Here is a 19,544-nt window from a genome sequence, read left to right as displayed (position 1 = left end):
TGTGTGTGTGTGTGTGTGTGTGTGTGTGTGTGTGTGTGTGTGTGTTAAAGATTTGATTAACTCTCCAGACATAATTAGAATTTGATAATTAAATCTAAACCCAAAAGTATACAGAACATGGATATTCAACATATATATTGGAAGCGAAACCAATGGACATTACCTCAAATGTTTAAAGACCTGAACCTTAAACAGGATTCACTGTTAATGTGCGTAACTGTTTGATGTCAGTAATTTACATTTGTTAAGAAAGAACCACAATGACAAATGGTAAAAGGGAACTGGGGCAATATACCTCAAACAAATTCAAAGAACTTGTTTATCAATTTGTGAGAAATATGCTGCCACAATATGCCATAAATACTGTACCAAATCACTGTGATCTTTGAGTGAGGGTCGATATTGACAAAGGTGACATTGTCTATCTGACTGAATATTCCTCACTCCCACTAGCATAAATTTAAGAAATCTGTATTGTATGCTCTGTGGTTTTGCCATGTATTTTCTGTCTTGACAGTGCGGGCCAACTATCATATGGTTTTCCATAACACTGAACTTTCTTGGATCATATTAACTGTGTAATACAAGATCACTGCTCACTTCCTGACTCTATAGAGAAAACAATCCAAATTTGTCCAACCTCTCCTTAGAGACAATATCCTCCCATCAAGACAACATCCTGGTGAATCTCTTCTGTACCCTGTTCAAAGCCCACACATTCTTCCTGTAGTGTGATGACCAGAACTGCACACAAAATATTACAAATAAAGCTAAACTGAAGTTTTATGGAGCTACAGTTCTGACTTTTATTCTCAGTGGCCTCACTGATGGAGTCAAACCTGCCATACGCTTTCTTTACCACACTTTCCACTTGTGCTACCACTTTCAGTGTGCTCTGGACTTGCACGCTAAGATTCCTCTGTATATTGTTGTCCCAAGGGTCACAATATTTACTGTATGCTTTCTGCTTGCATCTGACCTCTCAAAATTCATCACCTCACACTCCCAGATTAAACTTGCAATTTAGAACGATCTTTTGGAAATCTAGAGCACTAGATCAAAAGATTTTGTACTAAGCAGGCCTAACTTGTAAGAGATGTACACACATTCTGAGGGATGTGAAATGAATAGATTATCGTGGATAAACAGTGTATAAACAAGTATTATTTCTCTTGTCAGATGGAACTTTATAAGAATATAACCACATTCTTGCTAAAATATCAGTTAACAATTGTTACAAAGGGGAAGTGGATTCCATTTGTTTAATTGACATTTTTTTTAAATAATGGGATCTATACAAAAAAGATTTTTTTGAAAGCAATGTCTATTTAATAATTTCAGATCATAAAATAATTTAAAACACAAAGTTAAAGTTAGAAATGTATATAATATTGCTAGATTGGTGGAATGGAAATCACCAATAGCTTTTAGGGAATGAAATCTATCCTCCTTAACCAGTTTGACCCAGATGTGACTCCAGACCAGGGTAATGTAATTAAGTGCCACTGAAGTAGTGTTGCAAGCTATTCTGTTATATCAAAACTGCTGTATGTCATGAGTATACCTTCACCATCAGGACTGCAATTGCTAAAGTTCAATATAGTGGCACTTTCTCAAAGCCCATTAAAGATGAACAATAATTGCTAACCTTGCTGGAAATTCCTACATCCTGCAGGTGATTTTTTTTAGAAAATAAGATATCCTTTGTCTTTAAACATATATATATTGATTTTTTTTTTAATTGTGCAACTGCTTGGAGGAGCTGAAAGCTCAAAGGTGAATATCCTTCCTTGAGCATCAACTATCTCTTCATTTGAAGCTTTATAATTGACATAATGTGTATCTGAACTGATAGATTGTGTATCTAATTAAACATCAAGAATAAGTATGGACTGTTCAAAACATAAAAGTGCTGGAGAAACTCAGTACTCCAAAGGATGCTGTGTGATCTGCTGAGTTTCTTCAGCATTTTTGTGTATCACGCTCGACCCCACTATATGCAAAATTTCTTGTTTAACTTACTAGATTCTGTTCAAATCTATAAGCTGCATTTACACTGTAATTATAACACATTACTGCTTAAAGGAAGAAATTTTACTGACTTCAGTTTAACAGCAAACAAAGAGAATGAACATTCACGTATTTATTAATCACATGAGATGATGCGCAGACAATTGACCAAAGAAGCAAATTTAAATAGAGATACTGCAATGGAGAGGTTTACAGAGACAATTCCAAAGATAAAGTCTTGCAACCTGAAGGTATGGCCACCAATAGTGGGCTCATTCAAATCATCAATGTTCAAGAAGTTGAAGTTAATGAGGTGTCTTTATCTCTGTGCATGGATGGATTGAAGTGCAAGAATATGCAAAGATTTGGAAAAAAAATAAGAAGTTTTAAATAGATACTTTACTTAATCAGGTGGCCAATGTAGGTCATTGAAGCACAAAGAGTGATAGGTGAAAAAAGCTTTGTGCAAACTCAGATATGCACAGAAGAGTTTTGGATGATCTCAAAAAAAAGCAGCCAGACAGAAGTAACACTGACATAGATTCAGGTTTCAGTGCCCAGAAAGTTGATGGAGCGATAGCGATGTCTTTCGGAAATGCAAGTAGGCAGGCCACAAGGAGGCATAGATCTGAAGTTAGATGATCATCTTGGGGCTAATAGTACACTAATATTCTGAAGATTCTGAACATTATGCCAAACTAACTAGTCCATGTCAGTTTTAGTCCATTAAAGGACAATATGAATGAGAGATTCTTAAAATGGTCTCTGTCACCATAAAGGATCTGAAAAAGAAGCAACTTTCTGATAACAGTATAGCTGAAAACATAAAAAGATGAAAATTAATTTATACCATGAAAAATTAAGAGAATTTGCAGTTTAATTTATGTACCAATGCTGATAACATTCACCGTTATAAACATGCAGGTGAGGTAATAAATTCCAAATGCTGTTAAATGAAGATAATCAAAGCCAATTTGTCCAATTTCACTACAAGTTATGCAGTGATAATATTCCACCAAGAAGTTTGATTTAATATATACTCATGGCAGGACTTCTCCATTCCACTGCAAAAACATAATTTAATTACAAATGATGTATTTATATATAAGATTTACATTGTTCATAGTCTCATTCTTAATCTTCAAATTATCTATGCTTTTTCTTATTATCTCTCTCAATTACATCTTTGTCTCTTTTATTTTGCTTTCTGTCGAGAGTTTTATATTAAATTAAAACCTGATCATAATCTCCTTATTGCAATATCTTCAATATCTTTAGTTTTTTAAATTTTATTTATTATAACACCACTGAACAAACATATCACAATATTTCAAACTTAATCCAAGTACATGTGGTATTTTATATTTAAAAAAGAAAAACCTCCTCTAAATCCCCCCTCCCCAACCCCCTACAAACTAAAAAAAGGAGAAAAAGAAAAGGAACAAGAAAACCATCACCGGAGAACTTCACTTTCCAATACTTTTAAACTTTTATATATATTCATAGAGACCAAAAGGAGAAAGAAAATGTTCTTCATTTAAATTTTAATACCAACAATTTGTAAATATTGGTCCCATATTTCACAAGAAATATGATATATATCTTTTAAATTGTAAATAATTTTATCAAGTGGAATACAACTCCAAACTTCTGCCATCTATCAATTCCCAGATCAGTATCCAACTTCCAAGTCACAGCAATACATTTTCTAGCTATTGCCAAAGCAATCTGAACAAATTTTACTTGATACATATTCAGATTTAATTTAGGTTTAATTCCTCTAACATCTCCCAGTAAAAATAACATTGGATCCGGTGGGAATCTTACTCCAGTTATTCATTCTAATAAATTAGCCAAATCAAGCCAAAAAGGTTTAATTGTGGAACACTGCCAAGTCAAATAAAATATCATTAGTTAAACAGACACCAAGATGCCACTTCTGTTCACCTAGGTTCCAGAATCTCCCCATTGATTGACAGGGAGTTCCGATGAAAAGACTGAGTAACCAAGCAAAGTAGTGCCACTTATTTACCTCAGAGAGGAAAATTCAGGGCAATCTAATTCAAGGGAAAATGAGATCATCTATTTCAAGCTTTTTCACAAATGAAGTAATGTTTCCATAAATCACAGGTAGCAATTAAAATCAATATTGTTGACTAACTTTACATTGTGAGCCAACCAATAACTATCTTTATATTGAAATAGGGCTCTGAAGTGTCTCCAGAGTTTTGGACGCAGAAAGACTTGTGCAATATTAAAACTTCATTACTCAGTCGTAGTGCTGCCTGTCAAATGTGACATTAAACTAACACTCCATCTGTTCTCTCAGATATGTATGCAGCAGGGGAAGGATTCGTTGTCCAATGTCACGGTTAGTAATCAGGAGAAGCAAATATCTGTGACAACACCAGGAACTGACCTTTCAGGCAAGAGTTTAGTATGTGGGCAATGAGCAGTGGTCTGGCTTGGGTGGCCGTGGTCACAATTCAAGCTTTTTCCTGTGTTCCACCTGTGCTGCATGTGACCACATCTTCCCTGACCAGTTCTTCACTACTTTAAGGTGGCCATAGTTTTCCATGAAAGGCTAACAGCTCACTCAGGTCACTTACCAGGTTGTGCTTGACGATTTCTAAGGTCGATCAAGTCATCTGCCATCAAGAGTTGGGGCTCTCATCAGTTTGTAGGATTTAGAGCATTCTTGTTGGAGCATTCAAGTTTGTGCATGGAAGGGTTGATATTGTGAATGCTTTGATGCATGTCAACTGTTTTCTTTACAGGCAAAAAGGATGGAGAAATACTACACCACCAAGTTCAAACTGAAAATCAACCACCCATTTTTTAACTAATGCTCTCCTGATCTATTTTAGTCTCTCTGTATTCCTAACAACATCAACCCCTCTCCACTTTGCACACAGACAGCAGCAGACACGAGGATTAGACCAGAGTGTCTGGAGTAATGAGACAGCAGCTTTACACATGGCATCAACGTGCTACCCTACGTTGAAGATAGGCTAGCACAAGAAACCACCGGAGCTCTGTTGCCCTTTGTCCTCAAGCTCCCCACAGATTGTGTCCGAGTTCCTCAGCAGCATTGTTCTGTTATTGAGTCAACCAGAGCTGAACGTAATAGGTTTGCTCTGCTTTGAGAGATTCTGTCTGGCATTCATTCTTTTCTTGACCTTAGCTCGGATGAACATAAAAATTCTATGTCATTGCTGCAAATAAGAGCAAGAAAGATCACCCTGATGGACAGGCAGTATCAGTTATGACCCTCCTAGTATTCATGGGATTTGCTGCACGCAAACTGGCATTTGTGTTTTTGACATCCCAGAAATTTCACTAGCTGTGAAGAACTTCATGACCTGCTAAAGTTGAATGCAAATCTTTGTTTTGGGAGGATTCAATCCCCTGACACTTCACTGAACACTGAGTCACATGTTGATTTTGGAAAACACTTTTTATTTTAGGGGGGAAAAAAAATCCATCACCTACTTGATTGTTGAGATATCCCTGCATTCAATCTTTCTTTCAAACTAGAGTAAAATGAAAGTGGACAAATAGAAATATGAGGATAAAGAAAGGGAATAACATTAATGCCATTACCGGGTAGTTCTTTCACTATAACCTTTGAAGCAGATTTTGTTTCCAGACAAGAGGATGATACTAGTATGAATGGATCTCTCAGGTATCTGGGTCATGAGGGAGAGCCTTGGAGCTCTGATCTAATCCATCTTAATACCTGAGCTGATGAACCATGAAATGGCATCCATTGGAAACAGGAGCAATCTGCAATCTGATGTCGAGCAACAGTTTATCTGCAGTGCTCGGCAACTGGAATTAAGTGATGCATCTTAGCAACAGCACATGCTTGATTGCCCCAGGTTAGATTTGCACCAAACAGGTTCCCTGCACATTTTAGATTTTTAGGATTCGTAAATTTCAGTTGCAATTACATAACTGATTTTTTCTTCCTCATTTTCAATGTGAAGCAAATGGCATCCAGGCACAAAACTAAAAATAATTTTATTAATTCATTATTTAGTTACAGATCCATAGCTCAATTTGATCAATTGTTTTTTTTTCTCTTCCTCTTTGATTTTAATGCATTTCTAAGGACACTTCCTTCCTGATGCCCCAGGACACCGTTTCCCAAGCTATCTAGAAACAAATCGCTTGAATTCTGATCTATTCATGTGGACTGATGGAATATTCTACCTATCAATTGCAACTTTATAGTTATTAAAGCTTCACTGCATTTAGGTTTAGATTGCCCTAAATAATTCATGTATCTGTGTTATAAGAGATACAGGCATTTTGACCAAATCTCTAATCTTTAGCAATGAAAACAACTGCTGGAGGAACTCAACAGGTCAGGCAGCATCTGAGGTGGCAAAAGAATAATGGACATTTCAGGTCAAGATCCTGATACAAGGTCTCAACCTGATATTTCCCTTTGTCTTCAAAGAATCTGCCTGATTCACTGCATTCCTCCAGCAGTTTGTTTTCTGCTCCAGACCCCAGCATGTGCAGTCTCTTGTATATTCATCTTTTTGGAAATTGATTAAATGAAAGTAGAAATTTGCCATCAATACACATAAAACGTGAAGGTAAAATTGTCAGGAAAGAACATTTAAAGCAGGACAGAACTATACCAAAGAAACATGTTGCCAATGCAGAACATAGATTCACAAATCACAGTGCACCATTGTATCGCAAGGATCACGGCCAACTCATTTATAAATTCAGTTTTTGTGGCTTACCATTATTACTTCTGCAGCTGTAAGCTAATAAACTATTTTGCAATTCAGAAAATGTATATTCAATATCAAGAATAGTCTTCCTGTTCAAATATTGTCCAATCAATGTTGATGCAAACCTATGATCCCCAATGGGTATGACCAGTATTTGTTAACAAACACAAAACATATCTAAAGTCATAGAGTGACACAATGGGAAAGCAGATCCTTCAACTCACATTCATTATTCATTAACATTAATTCCATTCTATTCTCCCCACATTCCCACAACTCCCCTCACATTGTACCACTCAGCTATACTTAGGAGCTATTAACCTACCAACATGCACAAATATGGGATAGTGGAAGAAATCAGAGCACCCACAGGGAGCCTATTCATTCATAGGGAGAATGTGCAAACAGGTGCGTTCCCATCCATTTCTGGATGCCAATCAACTGACTTGAGGCTTATCCATTCTGTTTGAAGTAGAATCGCAGCTTTTACACACCATGATCAAGGTTCCTTTTCCAGGAAAAGCTATCATAATAATATCACATGGAGTAGCTGGAACCTGAAGCACCAGTCATGGAGCTGAGAGGGCAGACACAGCCTGGTGAAATAGTAGGTGGAATTAAGGTGGTCTGTGGAGAGGAAGGCAATTCCAGGGGAATAAAGAATGACACTTGATTTTAAAAATGAACAGTTTTCAAGAATGGTTGATCGCAAGGAACAAGGAAATTATGACAATAAAGGAAAAGGTGAGGTGTCCTTAAGAAAGTAAATGGGATGCAGCATATTCTGAAATGGATGCTTTGGAAAGAATCAGGAAAAAGTTGGGAGTAAAACCAAGGCCTGAAGAGAAAAGCAAGTGAGTTAGGGAAGATGTTATGTTATAAATGTGATTACCTGATGACATTGTTGCAAATGTATGTGCCATAAACATGTGTCATTTTGCTGGGTTGTATTGTCTCCTGGAGTCCAATAGAGTAATTTTCTGTCATAGCTTCAGCCCAATAATTACAGAAACATATTCTATTATCATGGTTCCATCCAGAAATGTAATCATTACTGAGGTCTCATACCTTGAAGAAGGGCTCTAGCCTGAAAAGTCATTTTTATATTGGTATCTTTACCTCCTGTTGAAACTGCGAGACCTGCTGCGATCCTCCAGCATTTCTGTGTTTTTATGACCTGAAGTCTTTCCAAGTTACACGAGAGTTTATTGTTCTCCATATCTTTAGCTATTCTTTATCCTTTGACGTACTACCTAATGACAGTCTATTGATGATTGGCTCTCAGGCGTTGTTGAACAATTCAAATTTACATTTTCCCTTTAAGGTCAAAACACCCTAAATATCCATACTTATGGTAGTTCATGGTGTCTTCTTAAACAAAGGTGTTTGCTATATCTAGTTACTGTACCTGTGACCATAAAAAAAATCAGTTCAATAAAACAAAAATTGTAACTTAAAAATGTTACCTTATCACTTGGAACTCCCATGATTGTTAGTTTATTTTTAAAAAAATCATCATTGCCGTGGGTGGAGACAGACAAAATAGTTTTTCACAGTCAAAAGTATACAGGAATCTAACGGCTAAATTACTGGACTGGCATCCTAATATGTCTGTTATTGTCTGATCCCACTGCAACAGTTTGGGAATTTAACTATAAGTAATTAAATTAATGTGGAATAAAAAGCAGAAGCAATAAAGGCAACACTAAAACCAGTGGGTTGTCATAAATCCTACCTACTTCACTGAGGTTCTTTCACGATGAGATTCTACTATCCTGATGTATTGGTGAATCCAGACCTGCTGCTCTCTGAAATAGCTATGAATCCACTTTGACTTAAGTATCAGATGCCTAAAGCTGACCTGAACCACTGTAGAGCTCGTCGAAAGAATCAAAGACTTGTTGATCCAAACCAAGGCTTTTATTAGCAAAAGACAGGAGCTCTTCACAGGTGGCCGACCAGTCCGGAATGATCCGACCTGGCTAGGGACACAACCCTTTAAGGCCCAGACAGTAGGCGTGGCTTAGCTCTCAGCCAATCGCTGTAAGCACAGTCTAGATACTGTAACTATATACACTATATACATTGGTGATAGATCTGTACTATCACAACCACATAAGTATCTGAATTTTTTTGACATCATTGGAGTTTATTTGCTATCCCATTGTCAGAGGAAGATGATGCTCCTCCAGTTCTGACATGGTGGTCAACCAATTGCAAGAGTTACAAGCAAGACAGTTGAAACTGAAAGTTAAGTGATGTCGAGAATATATGTGACTGGAATGAATAAACCCAAAGCAAACAAGATTGTGGCATATATCAACGGGGTCAGTGTACCTCCAGGAAGAGTGAGCAGCATCATGCTTCTGTAATTGAACAGCAACTGCAGCTTAGATTTTTCCACTACTGAATGTCCTTGGAGAAACCATACTCTGAAAGACTGTCCCTCTCTAGAAATTGTACTGGAATGAACAGCAGATTTGAACATGTTAGAAATTATTCATTAATTCTGAATGCTTCCCTTTTGACATCAAGCATAATAACATTTCTGTTTCTTTCTGGTCACATTGAAATGTTCTCTTCAAGTGGTAACACAATCATCAATTTGTAAAAGATTTGAGATCCTGCCAAATGATTTCCCATTTGTGAACTGTTATTTAATTTTTTCTGAAATTTAGACATCCAGCACAGTAACAAGCCATTTCGTCCCATGAGTCCGTGGCACCCAATTTACTCTCCATTAACCTACATCTCTGGTATATTTCGAATGATGGGAGGAAACTGGAGTCCACAGGGAAAACCCACACGAACACAGGGAGAACGTACAAACTCCTTACAGACAGCACAGGTTTTGAACCCTGTTCCGGTCCCTATCACTGGGGCTGTAAAGGCGTTGTACTAACCATCAAACCCCTGCGGCCTGGCAAGTGAACCATAAATTAATACAATCCATTGTTGGCAGCACTAGAGTTAGAATGGAATTAGTAAAACGGGAAAAAAAACAGCTTTAGCATCATTTTTGTAAAATTAATATATTGACTCTCTCTGCACTCGTCAAACTGCGAAAAGTAGGAGTCTACCTGTTTCTTACTCTCTGGCATTATTTCCATTTCCACAGCCCAGAAAAAGCTGTTTCCTACTTTCATACTGTTGAGCGTGGAGGAAGCATGGCCTCTCTGGAATGTGTGTAGTGCAGGTGATCATGTGTCCTCCCCATCTGAAATGTATTTGGAAGTCACATCACTTGTCAGTCAAGATTGGGCACCAGCCACTAATTAGTGCACACCTTGCTTTTGGCCAATTTAAATCACCTAGGGTCATCATTGGTTTGTAGCACAGATTAGCACTTTATTTAGCACCAGCACAAGCACGTTCAATCTCTCTGCCTCATGGTAAAGTTTGAAAGAATTGTTCCACACCTCCCTTCTCAAACATCTCTTCACAGTCAAAGATTTGGGTGGGACTACATTCAAAAACACCTCAATCATCTCCCCACTGTCAAAGATCTAGATGGGACTATACTTAGCCATACCTCCCCATGGTCAGAAATCTAGGTGGGACTACACTCGGCCATATCACCTCACCATCAGAGATGGTAAATTCATTTATACTGTTGTTGTTCCTATATCGTACATACCTGCATGGCTGCAGCAAGTAAGAATGTCAGTGCATCCGTATTTGACAATCGAGTCTCATATCATATCAGGAAGAGCTTTTGATGAGATGGTGCTGAGCAGCCTATTTGAATGCAAAGGTAGAAGAGAGTGTAAATAAACTATGTGCTCTGGATTTAACCATTGATTGCACAGATCTCATTGCAACAGAATTAATTTGTAGATGTGTGTACAACCAGAAGCAGATGATCTAACAGTAATCAAGGACAAATTTTTATCCAATTATGTTTTTAAATATTTATGCGTGAGGAATACAGTCCAAGAACTATATGTTTTAGCATTGATTCGTTCTGAAGAAGAATTTGTGGATTAGTAATCTATTAAAACCTCACAGTCCTCATGCAATTGTAACTTTTCTGGGATATTTAACAATAGCACTACTTCCTACTTCCGTAGGAAAATTCTACGGATTTTCATTGTCTGTGGTGGATGAAATGTAATACTGCGTTCATCAATGGCATCTTTGAGATTTTTAAAAATAATGCTAAGAAAGTAAATGGAAATGACTTTGAACTCTAATGGGAAAATATTCTCTTTTACAGATTTTGGCAATAATATCTATCCTTTTCATAGTATTATCAACAATTGCCTTGTCACTCAACACACTTCCAGAACTCCAAGACATGGACGAGTTTGGACAAGTCACGGACAATCCACAGTTGGCTCACGTGGAAGCTGTGTGCATTGCTTGGTTCACCATGGAATACCTGCTGCGATTCCTGTCATCACCAAACAAATGGAAGTTCTTTAAAGGCCCTCTGAACGTGATTGATTTGTTAGCCATTTTGCCATATTACATTACAATATTTCTCACAGAATCCAACAAAAGTGTGCTTCAGTTCCAGAATGTCAGACGAGTGGTCCAGATTTTCCGCATTATGAGGATCCTACGAATTCTCAAATTGGCCAGACATTCTACAGGCTTGCAGTCTCTAGGTTTCACACTCAGACGAAGCTACAATGAACTTGGATTGTTGATTTTGTTCTTGGCCATGGGCATAATGATATTTTCAAGTTTGGTGTTTTTTGCTGAAAAGGATGAAGATGATACAAAATTCAAGAGTATTCCTGCCTCCTTTTGGTGGGCTACCATCACCATGACTACTGTCGGATATGGTGACATCTATCCTAAAACCCTTTTGGGTAAGATTGTGGGTGGTCTGTGCTGTATTGCAGGTGTGCTGGTGATTGCCCTTCCTATACCAATCATTGTGAATAACTTCTCGGAGTTCTACAAGGAGCAAAAAAGGCAGGAGAAAGCAATCAAAAGAAGAGAAGCACTTGAGAGAGCTAAGAGAAATGGGAGCATTGTGTCCATGAACATAAAAGATGCATTTGCTCGCAGCATGGAGCTCATGGATATCGTTGTTGAGAAAAATGGAGAAAATATGGACAAAAATGAAAAATTACGAGATAATAGTCTTTCTCCCAGCAAATGGAAGTGGGGAAAGCAAACTGTATCTGAGACAAGTTCCAACAAATCATTTGAAACTAAATACCATGAACAAAACTCTCCAGAAAATGTGCGCAACCCAAATGCAAGTCCGCAACATCTAAACGTACAGAAGTTAGAGGAGATGTACAGCAAAATGGCAAAGACGCAATCTCAGCCCAACATGAATGTAAGTCAAATGGATCAGACATTTAAAATTAAGAAACAAAACCAAATGGAGATGGAGAAAATTTCTGTCCCCTCTGACCCACTATTAAGCACACCAGATGGAATTGTGGATATGAGAAGCCTGTCGAGTATAGACAGTTTCATTAGCTGTGCAACAGAGTTTCCTGATACAGGTAAATTCACTCACAGTCCTGCAGTATCCGTGCTCAATAAAGCTTCTGTGAACCCAGGTCTGGAAAAAATTCAGGATCAAGAATCACCAATTCCGTCGTCTAATAATGCACCAAGCAAGCATGCTGCCTCAGGCATAGATGGCAGCTACTATAAGAACCTCTTGGGCATCAACACTAATAATGCAGCTTTTATGTGTTCTGTAGAGAAGCAAGGCCCAAAATTCTCCGAATTCCCTGAAGTCGCAAGCAGACAAGGAAATCCCATAAAATCCAGGCCACTGAAAGTCAACTTCATGGAAACTGATACAAATACCGTTCAAAACACAGGTGTAACAGCATTATCAGCATTTGTGAACCCCAGTGAGATGGGCTCTAAAAGCATCACAAGTGTCCTCGATGGCCCATTGCGTACAGGGAAACATCTCGCCAGCATAGAAGCATCAATAACTTGCTCATCGTCTGCAACAAAATCTCCAGAAGATATTGTGCCAGATGTTTTCACTTTCCACAATGACGGAGTGAAGAAATACATCGATGCAGACACTGATGAAGAAGAGCAGCCTCCGGATGGTAGGAACCCTTCCGGATCAATAAATCTCACATACCATATCACGAACAGTGACTGTCCAAGTCAGAAGGAAGGTGTCTACAGGAAGGATGGGAACTATTTAGAAGAATACACTGCTGCTTCTTCAGCCAAGCACTTTGGACAAAATTGTTTGCACAATATGGAAACAGCAACTGGTAGAGCCAAGAGAAGTGGCAACCAAGGAGGAATCAAATTGGACAACCACATTTCTCCAGAGATTCACGTGACATCGGGGGAAAGCGGCTGTTCCACAGTGAAAGATGATGACATCTGATTTTAAGGTCCGCCAGTCGACTATCTGAGCCGGAATTGTGAAATTTAAGTGCATATCCTCAAAAGAACAGAGCTTTGTTTTTTGCATGGCATGGAAAACTATTTCGAGCAAGCCAGTGTTACCTTTACAATATAAAGGAATGTTTAATGGAAGGGAACCTTGAGAACATGAATCAAAATGTGAAGGTCCTGACCATGGAATATTAGCACTGAAGAAGGGAAAATTACATCAAACTTTCTGCAAACTCGTACCATTAAAATTTTAACATAATTATTTTTCAGTACAAAGCCCCTTTTGCCTATCCAGTGACAACAGAGGAATACGTTGCTTAAATATAGAAATCATGGTGGGCTCTCAGAGAGATGCAGAAAGTATTTGTTTCCAAACAAAAGGTCAGAAAGACAATCTTTTAAAAATAAATATTTTGGAACATAAATGTATCATTTGAAGGGTGCTGCCCAGATTTCACTTAGAGACTACTGTAGTTGCATAATTGAACCACATTGGATCCCATTAAAATATCACGTGATTTGTCATGTGGATATAAATCATTCTTGCAGCAAAGAGGAAAACGATTGTCCTGAGGATTTGCTCATTTTAGATCAGATTAGGTTCTTTTGCTTGTCGAATTGCAGTATTTGCTCAACTTCCTTAATTAACATTAAAATTAGAAATGCAGTGTAAGATTTTTTTTTAAATTGTAGTTTATCCCAAAAATAGTGAATATCAAGAAAAATTCTTTGGCTCTGTGTATTTGTTTAATCATGATTTCTAGGTACCATTTTTTAATAAAACCACAAAGTAAATATTGTAGAGATGTCATGTAAAGGAAAAAAAAAGTATTTTTGAAGCTGGAAATTTCTTTCAACGTTCATTCATCTGAATTTGGGCCCGGAATTCTTGTTATAAAAATATAAAGAGAGGTCAAGGGGAAGGAAAGGGAAGGGGAGGGGTGAGTTGCACCAGTTAAATTACAAATATAAAGCTGCCTTGGTCATGGTGAAGCTTCACTCTTACTTTAGGCCTATAATACAGTGCTTAGAATTATCTTCACACAAATTAAAGAGGTGAATGTATTTGGAAAATGGAGAAGGATACTGCTATGTAAACTCTTTTAAAACTTCCAAATGTAGCTTCTCCATTTCTGTTCACATTAATATAGCTGCTAGGTAATTGTCTGGAGTGGAAACAAAACAATATCTTTTGTTCCAAATATCTAAGCATGTAAATCCATTAGAAATTCTTAAACAGCTTTGACATAACTTTATTGTAAACAAGGCCGGAGTTCCTTTTTTTTGCTAAGGTAGAATATTACACATAAATTACTTTAAAATCCCATGGTGAAGAATATGCTCACAGATTTTATTTTCAAATACATTCTCAAACCAAACTCGGTGTGTTTACCAGATCTGACGTTTACAGTTCTAAATAATAGATTTATTTTTAACAATGGAATAATGCTTATTTTTTCATTCAGGCTGTCGAGAAGGTATAGATGATTAAAAACTAGCACTTTGAAAATGTTAAAGTTTTATTTTTGGTATAGTAATCTTGTTATAAATAATGTATTCAGTCCTTTGAATGTAATGGTTTGAAAGGCACCTCTGTAACAAAGCCATGTATCTTCATTCTAAGCTCATGTGATGTTTAATGTTTGGTTTCTGAGGAAGCTAAGATAGACAGTGTTCCCCGTCTAACTCCAATAAGAGACAAAATCAACATGGAAACCAGAATACAAGTATGATTTCCCATTCCCCAAATATGTATGTGTGTACAGAAAAAAAAATATTTAATTCACACACACATATGCTATATAAACACATAATTGACCATTTATGCATTTATATAAAACTCCTGTTTTGCACTGTGGTATCTAATTCTTTATAGAAGCTATTTTAGAATGTTAATTGTAATTTTAAACTTGGTTTGGGCATGATATTTCTCAATTTTTCACTATTTCTTTTTAAGTTACCATCATATCAGTTTGAAATCAACAATTTAGCTTCTCATCCAACAGATTATCACACAGAGATTCAGTCAGATCTAAATCTTTGTCATGGAATTTAGACATGTGCATCAGGTACCAGTGGTACCAATAATGCAGACAGGTAGTATCCATATGTTCAAAGGTAGGTATGCAGATGCAGCGAAGGAAACACAGAACAATGCTGGGACTTATGAATGACATATTTCACGCAAATTGTCAAAATACCTTCATTATGTTAAACCATGGGTGATGCTGGTGCAACTCGCCCTTGATGCAACAGGCACTGCCTCCCGCAGCATTGAAAATGGCATTGTCACACCAAGCACTCACTTGAAATTGCACTGTTGGATTTATCTACTCTGGCACAAAAATCAACTTCCTTTCTTTCAATAAATTTATTTTGTATTTCATGCGTTAACCTTACAGCAAAACAATTTATATCTTCTATTATCAAAACCTATACTGACTGGAATCTTCAAAAACAATTTTTTTTTTTAAATTGATGTTACCTGCAACAGCCAAACTATGTTCTTCATTTCATTGAAAGCAAAAAAGGTAAATGCAGAGAACAAAAATTTGACCTTATGCCCATTTCCTCAACTGCTACAGTCACCCAAGGACACAATAAAATAACAAAAGCACAGATCCAAGTACTCTGTGTGAAGTAGACCATTTTAAATATGGAATTCACAGTCAGAAGTTGTTCAGCAATGCTAAGCAAGCCTTGAAATAGACTTCCGGGTAAACTGTGCCACCAATTGTTCTACTGAAACATTTGAATGATAACTAAAACTTGAATTTAATGAGAAGTGCAGTGCAATGTTGGGCAGTAAGATACAGGACAGCCCCGATAGCGTCAAAAAGCTGGAAAGATGAATCCTGAAGGTCCTACATTTCCATTTCTTTTTATACTATGTATGTTATGCTTCCATGAATTCCTGTGTGAAAGCACAATAGAAAACAATTTATGGAAATTAATGGATAAGATGCAGCTCGCTAATAAGTCCTCTGACAGATTATCATTACTGGAACATATATCCAAGAATGATCAATTTTAGACTTAGTTGGACTCTCTGTGCCTTGTCTTGGAAGCAACAACATTAAAGCTTCCTCTTTCAATTTGCTTTGAGTACAAAATCTCCAGATAAAATCCCCGTTGGCTCAGGTGAAGGCAAACCAGGATTCTGAAAGAATTCTTATTGCAAATGTGGGGAATACATGTATAAAGACTACAATTTAATGGGTACAGATGGACTGAGTTCTCAATGCATTCAAGCATTCATTTTGTTAGATTAATCTGCAAGTTCAACCCTGACAAATCATATTCCCCACCACAAAGTCTTTACTTTGTTAAATGCTATCACATAGATTTGCCAGAATGGTCATCACAATATGGCATAGCTTATGTTATAGCTCATAACCAAGGCAGTTGAGAACATTGCCCGAAGGAGTAGTTAACTCCTTACTTTTGAAGTGCAGATTATTTCATTACATCTGTATTTTTTTCCATTTGACATTTTCTTGACTCTATATCACATATATGGAGTGGTCACATATTGCAGAATAGTCTATTTTTCTGTTCCTAATCAGTATTTTAGCAAAATTTGTATAAGGGCAAGTAAGTGAAACAGAATTGTGTATTATGAATTGCTGAGTTAGAAGCCAAAACAAGTTTGTTAAATTATGTAAGTAACTTAATTTAGAATACTGTTTCAGAGAGGATTGTTAATTGACCTTCACAGCTGACTGCATGTCTGCTAAAGGTTTTCAAATCTATTTGATGTCATGTAATTAATGTTAACACAAAATAACCTGGTTTCTATGGCTGTAGCAGGAATAAAGGAAACAGCATTTCTACCAGCATGCTTGCAAAAAGACGGTAAGCTATGAAAATGTAAAAAGATAGCAAGTTCAATGGCTGAAATATACAGAGAGCCTTCAGCTGCATTGCAAGGCATATTTCCATAAATACCAAGCTCCTTTTTTTTGGCAAATCTGCTGTTTTTAAATGGTGAATACAGGTACTTGCAATAAATAAATATGCATTTTAAAAACAAATTTTTTGATTGCTTGATCTGTGACACCAAAAATTATCATTACAGCATTTGAGAGCTGCTTCAAGTGAATCACGTTTTCCTTTAGAGGTAACTATGCATTTACCGGGTCACCAGGCCAAGTGAGCAGGTCATCACAGTGAACAGAAGGACAGTTCATCATTTCCATTTTATTTATCAATTGCAACCAAATAATGGGCCTATCATCTGTCACCTTGCGTGGGGTGGGTAAAGCTGCATTATCAATAAATGCTGACTGAACATTATAGCAATGATAACCAATTTGTGAGCAATGCAGTTGACGTGATCTTTTTTGCTTCTATTTTTAAATGTCGGCGTCATCAGTTCTAGCACTTGATTATATTCTAGAGATGATAAAGCAGGTGAAAGTGAGATTGAGTGCCCTTTGACACAGTACAGTGTCTTACAGAGTGTGGCATCAAGGGCCCTGGTAAAATGGAGGGAAATCTCTCCCCGCACAATCAACCCAGCCCCAGAATATCACTGCAGGAGGTCTGCAGGGTGTTGTCCCTGGCACAGCTATCTTCCGCTGTAACTTTCCTTCCATCAGATATTGTCTTTGTAACTGCAGTGCTCACCTGCATTCACAATTCCTCAGATAAAGAAGCAGCAAATGCTTCCCAGGAACAAGACAAGATCACAAGATATAGGAGAAAAATTAAAAACTGCTCTGCCATTCTTTCATGGGTTGATCTTAGCCCCACTCCCCAGCCTTCTACCTGTAACCCTTGATGCCCTGACTAATCAAATACTTGTCAATCTCTGCCTTAAATACACCCAATGACCTAACTTCCAAAGCCACTTGTGGCAACAAGTACCATGGACTCATGACCCTCTGGCTAAAGAAATTTCTCCACATCTCTGTTTTAAATTGTCGTCCTTTATCCTGAAGTTGTGGCCACTTGCCCTAAACAACCTTGCCACTTCTACTCTATCCAAAATGTCTCTATGAATTTCCCCCGCCCACCCATCTGTACTCCAACAAGTACTATCCAAGAGCCAACAAACATTCCTCATATGCCAACCCTTTCTTGGGAAAATTCAGGTATGGGCCACTTGGTGGCAATAGATCTCAAGTTGTATTCATGCCGTCAATGGAAATATGCTGACCATCTGCTCTTGATAACATTAAGATGGATTCTCCTACTGTTCTGATCCTATGGATGACTGTGTACTGGAGCTGGCAAATATTTTGGCTACAGCAGCAGTTAAGATGCTGGGTATTCCACCTACCTGTCATGTTCTGCAGAATATTCATTGATAAGGCACTCACTTTCTGAAGGTCCAGGGGTTTCACACCACTTTGATGGAATTATCCTCACTTCTCTGGATAAGTAAATCTCCAACAGCACACGGATCCAGCATCTTTAAAACAAAGCAATCCAACACCATATCCTTCTCCACCACCACCAGCCTATCATGGGTTGTATCAAGTGTTAGCCACAAAAATCAGCTCCAACTCATCAAATCTCCTTGGGCAACTCTTCCCATACCCACAATTTCTGATGACCAATAGAAGACAGAAAAACAAGCACAGCAGATAGATACAGACCATATATCTATAGATATCCTTTGTGTTGGTGCTGTTAAATCATTTTTCTGGAACACCCTTCCCAATGGCATGATGGGAGGAGCTTCACCACATGTCCCTCAGGCTTTTATGTCAAAAACTCGCAGGCATTTAGGGAAGGGCAAAAAATGCTAATAATTCACGTCCCTATGATTTTTTTCAATGACATTTTAAGCCTCTTTTGGAGCTGCAATGAAATTGTTCAGCTGTAAAAATGCTTGTTTTACTTTATTTAGATAACAATTTTCAATACCATGGCTCTGAACACCAAGTTGTCCTGATGTCATTTGAAAATCAATAGGGTTTCAAATCTACAAATGAGCAATACTACAATTTTGGGGGCACTTGGTATTTATGGTGACATGCAACTCTCCAATTTTAAGCAGAAGAGAGTTTCATCATTTTTTTCCCCCCACTGGTACATCAGTCTAGATGTTGAGTTTCAACCTTTACACACCAAAAAAATGCTATCTGTCACTGTTAGTGAGTTATTCTGTCCTTATCAGTAGTTCCACAAGAAAAAAATTGTTTCTGCTGGTTATATTTAAATACACAAATACCACAAAAATATTTTTTTCTCAGTTTGTTCTGTTCACTTTATCATTTGGTAGACATGGGCACTGAGATCAAATCTCCTGATGCCAAGTGTAAGCAGAAATGTATGGATTGTTCATTTAGGAGATAATTAATCGTCCGTTCAACTGAATTGGTAATTTTTCAATCAGAACAATTTTTGTCCTCATCTCTGTTCCATTATCAGACATTTGCATTTGACTATGTTTATAACATTCCCACAACACATCGAGATCAGCAGTTGTCT

The 19,544-nt window shown here is 37.4% G+C and overlaps 1 protein-coding gene across 1 annotated transcript in view; it reads left to right on the top strand.

Moving 5' to 3' along the window:
• kcnb1 (potassium voltage-gated channel, Shab-related subfamily, member 1) overlaps window positions 1-13,483 on the top strand; it is a 204,226-nt gene extending 190,743 nt beyond the window's left edge. Inside the window, exon 2 of the mRNA XM_069883801.1 lies at window positions 10,978-13,483. Coding sequence (XP_069739902.1) covers window positions 10,978-13,092 — 2,115 coding nt within the window. The 3' untranslated portion in view covers window positions 13,093-13,483. The remainder of the gene's footprint in view (window positions 1-10,977) is intronic.
• Window positions 13,484-19,544: the final 6,061 nt, after the last annotated feature.

This window comes from Narcine bancroftii, chromosome 6, assembly GCF_036971445.1.
Source record: "Narcine bancroftii isolate sNarBan1 chromosome 6, sNarBan1.hap1, whole genome shotgun sequence".
NCBI lineage: Eukaryota > Metazoa > Chordata > Chondrichthyes > Torpediniformes > Narcinidae > Narcine > Narcine bancroftii.
This window is presented reverse-complemented; position numbering and strand designations above follow the sequence as displayed.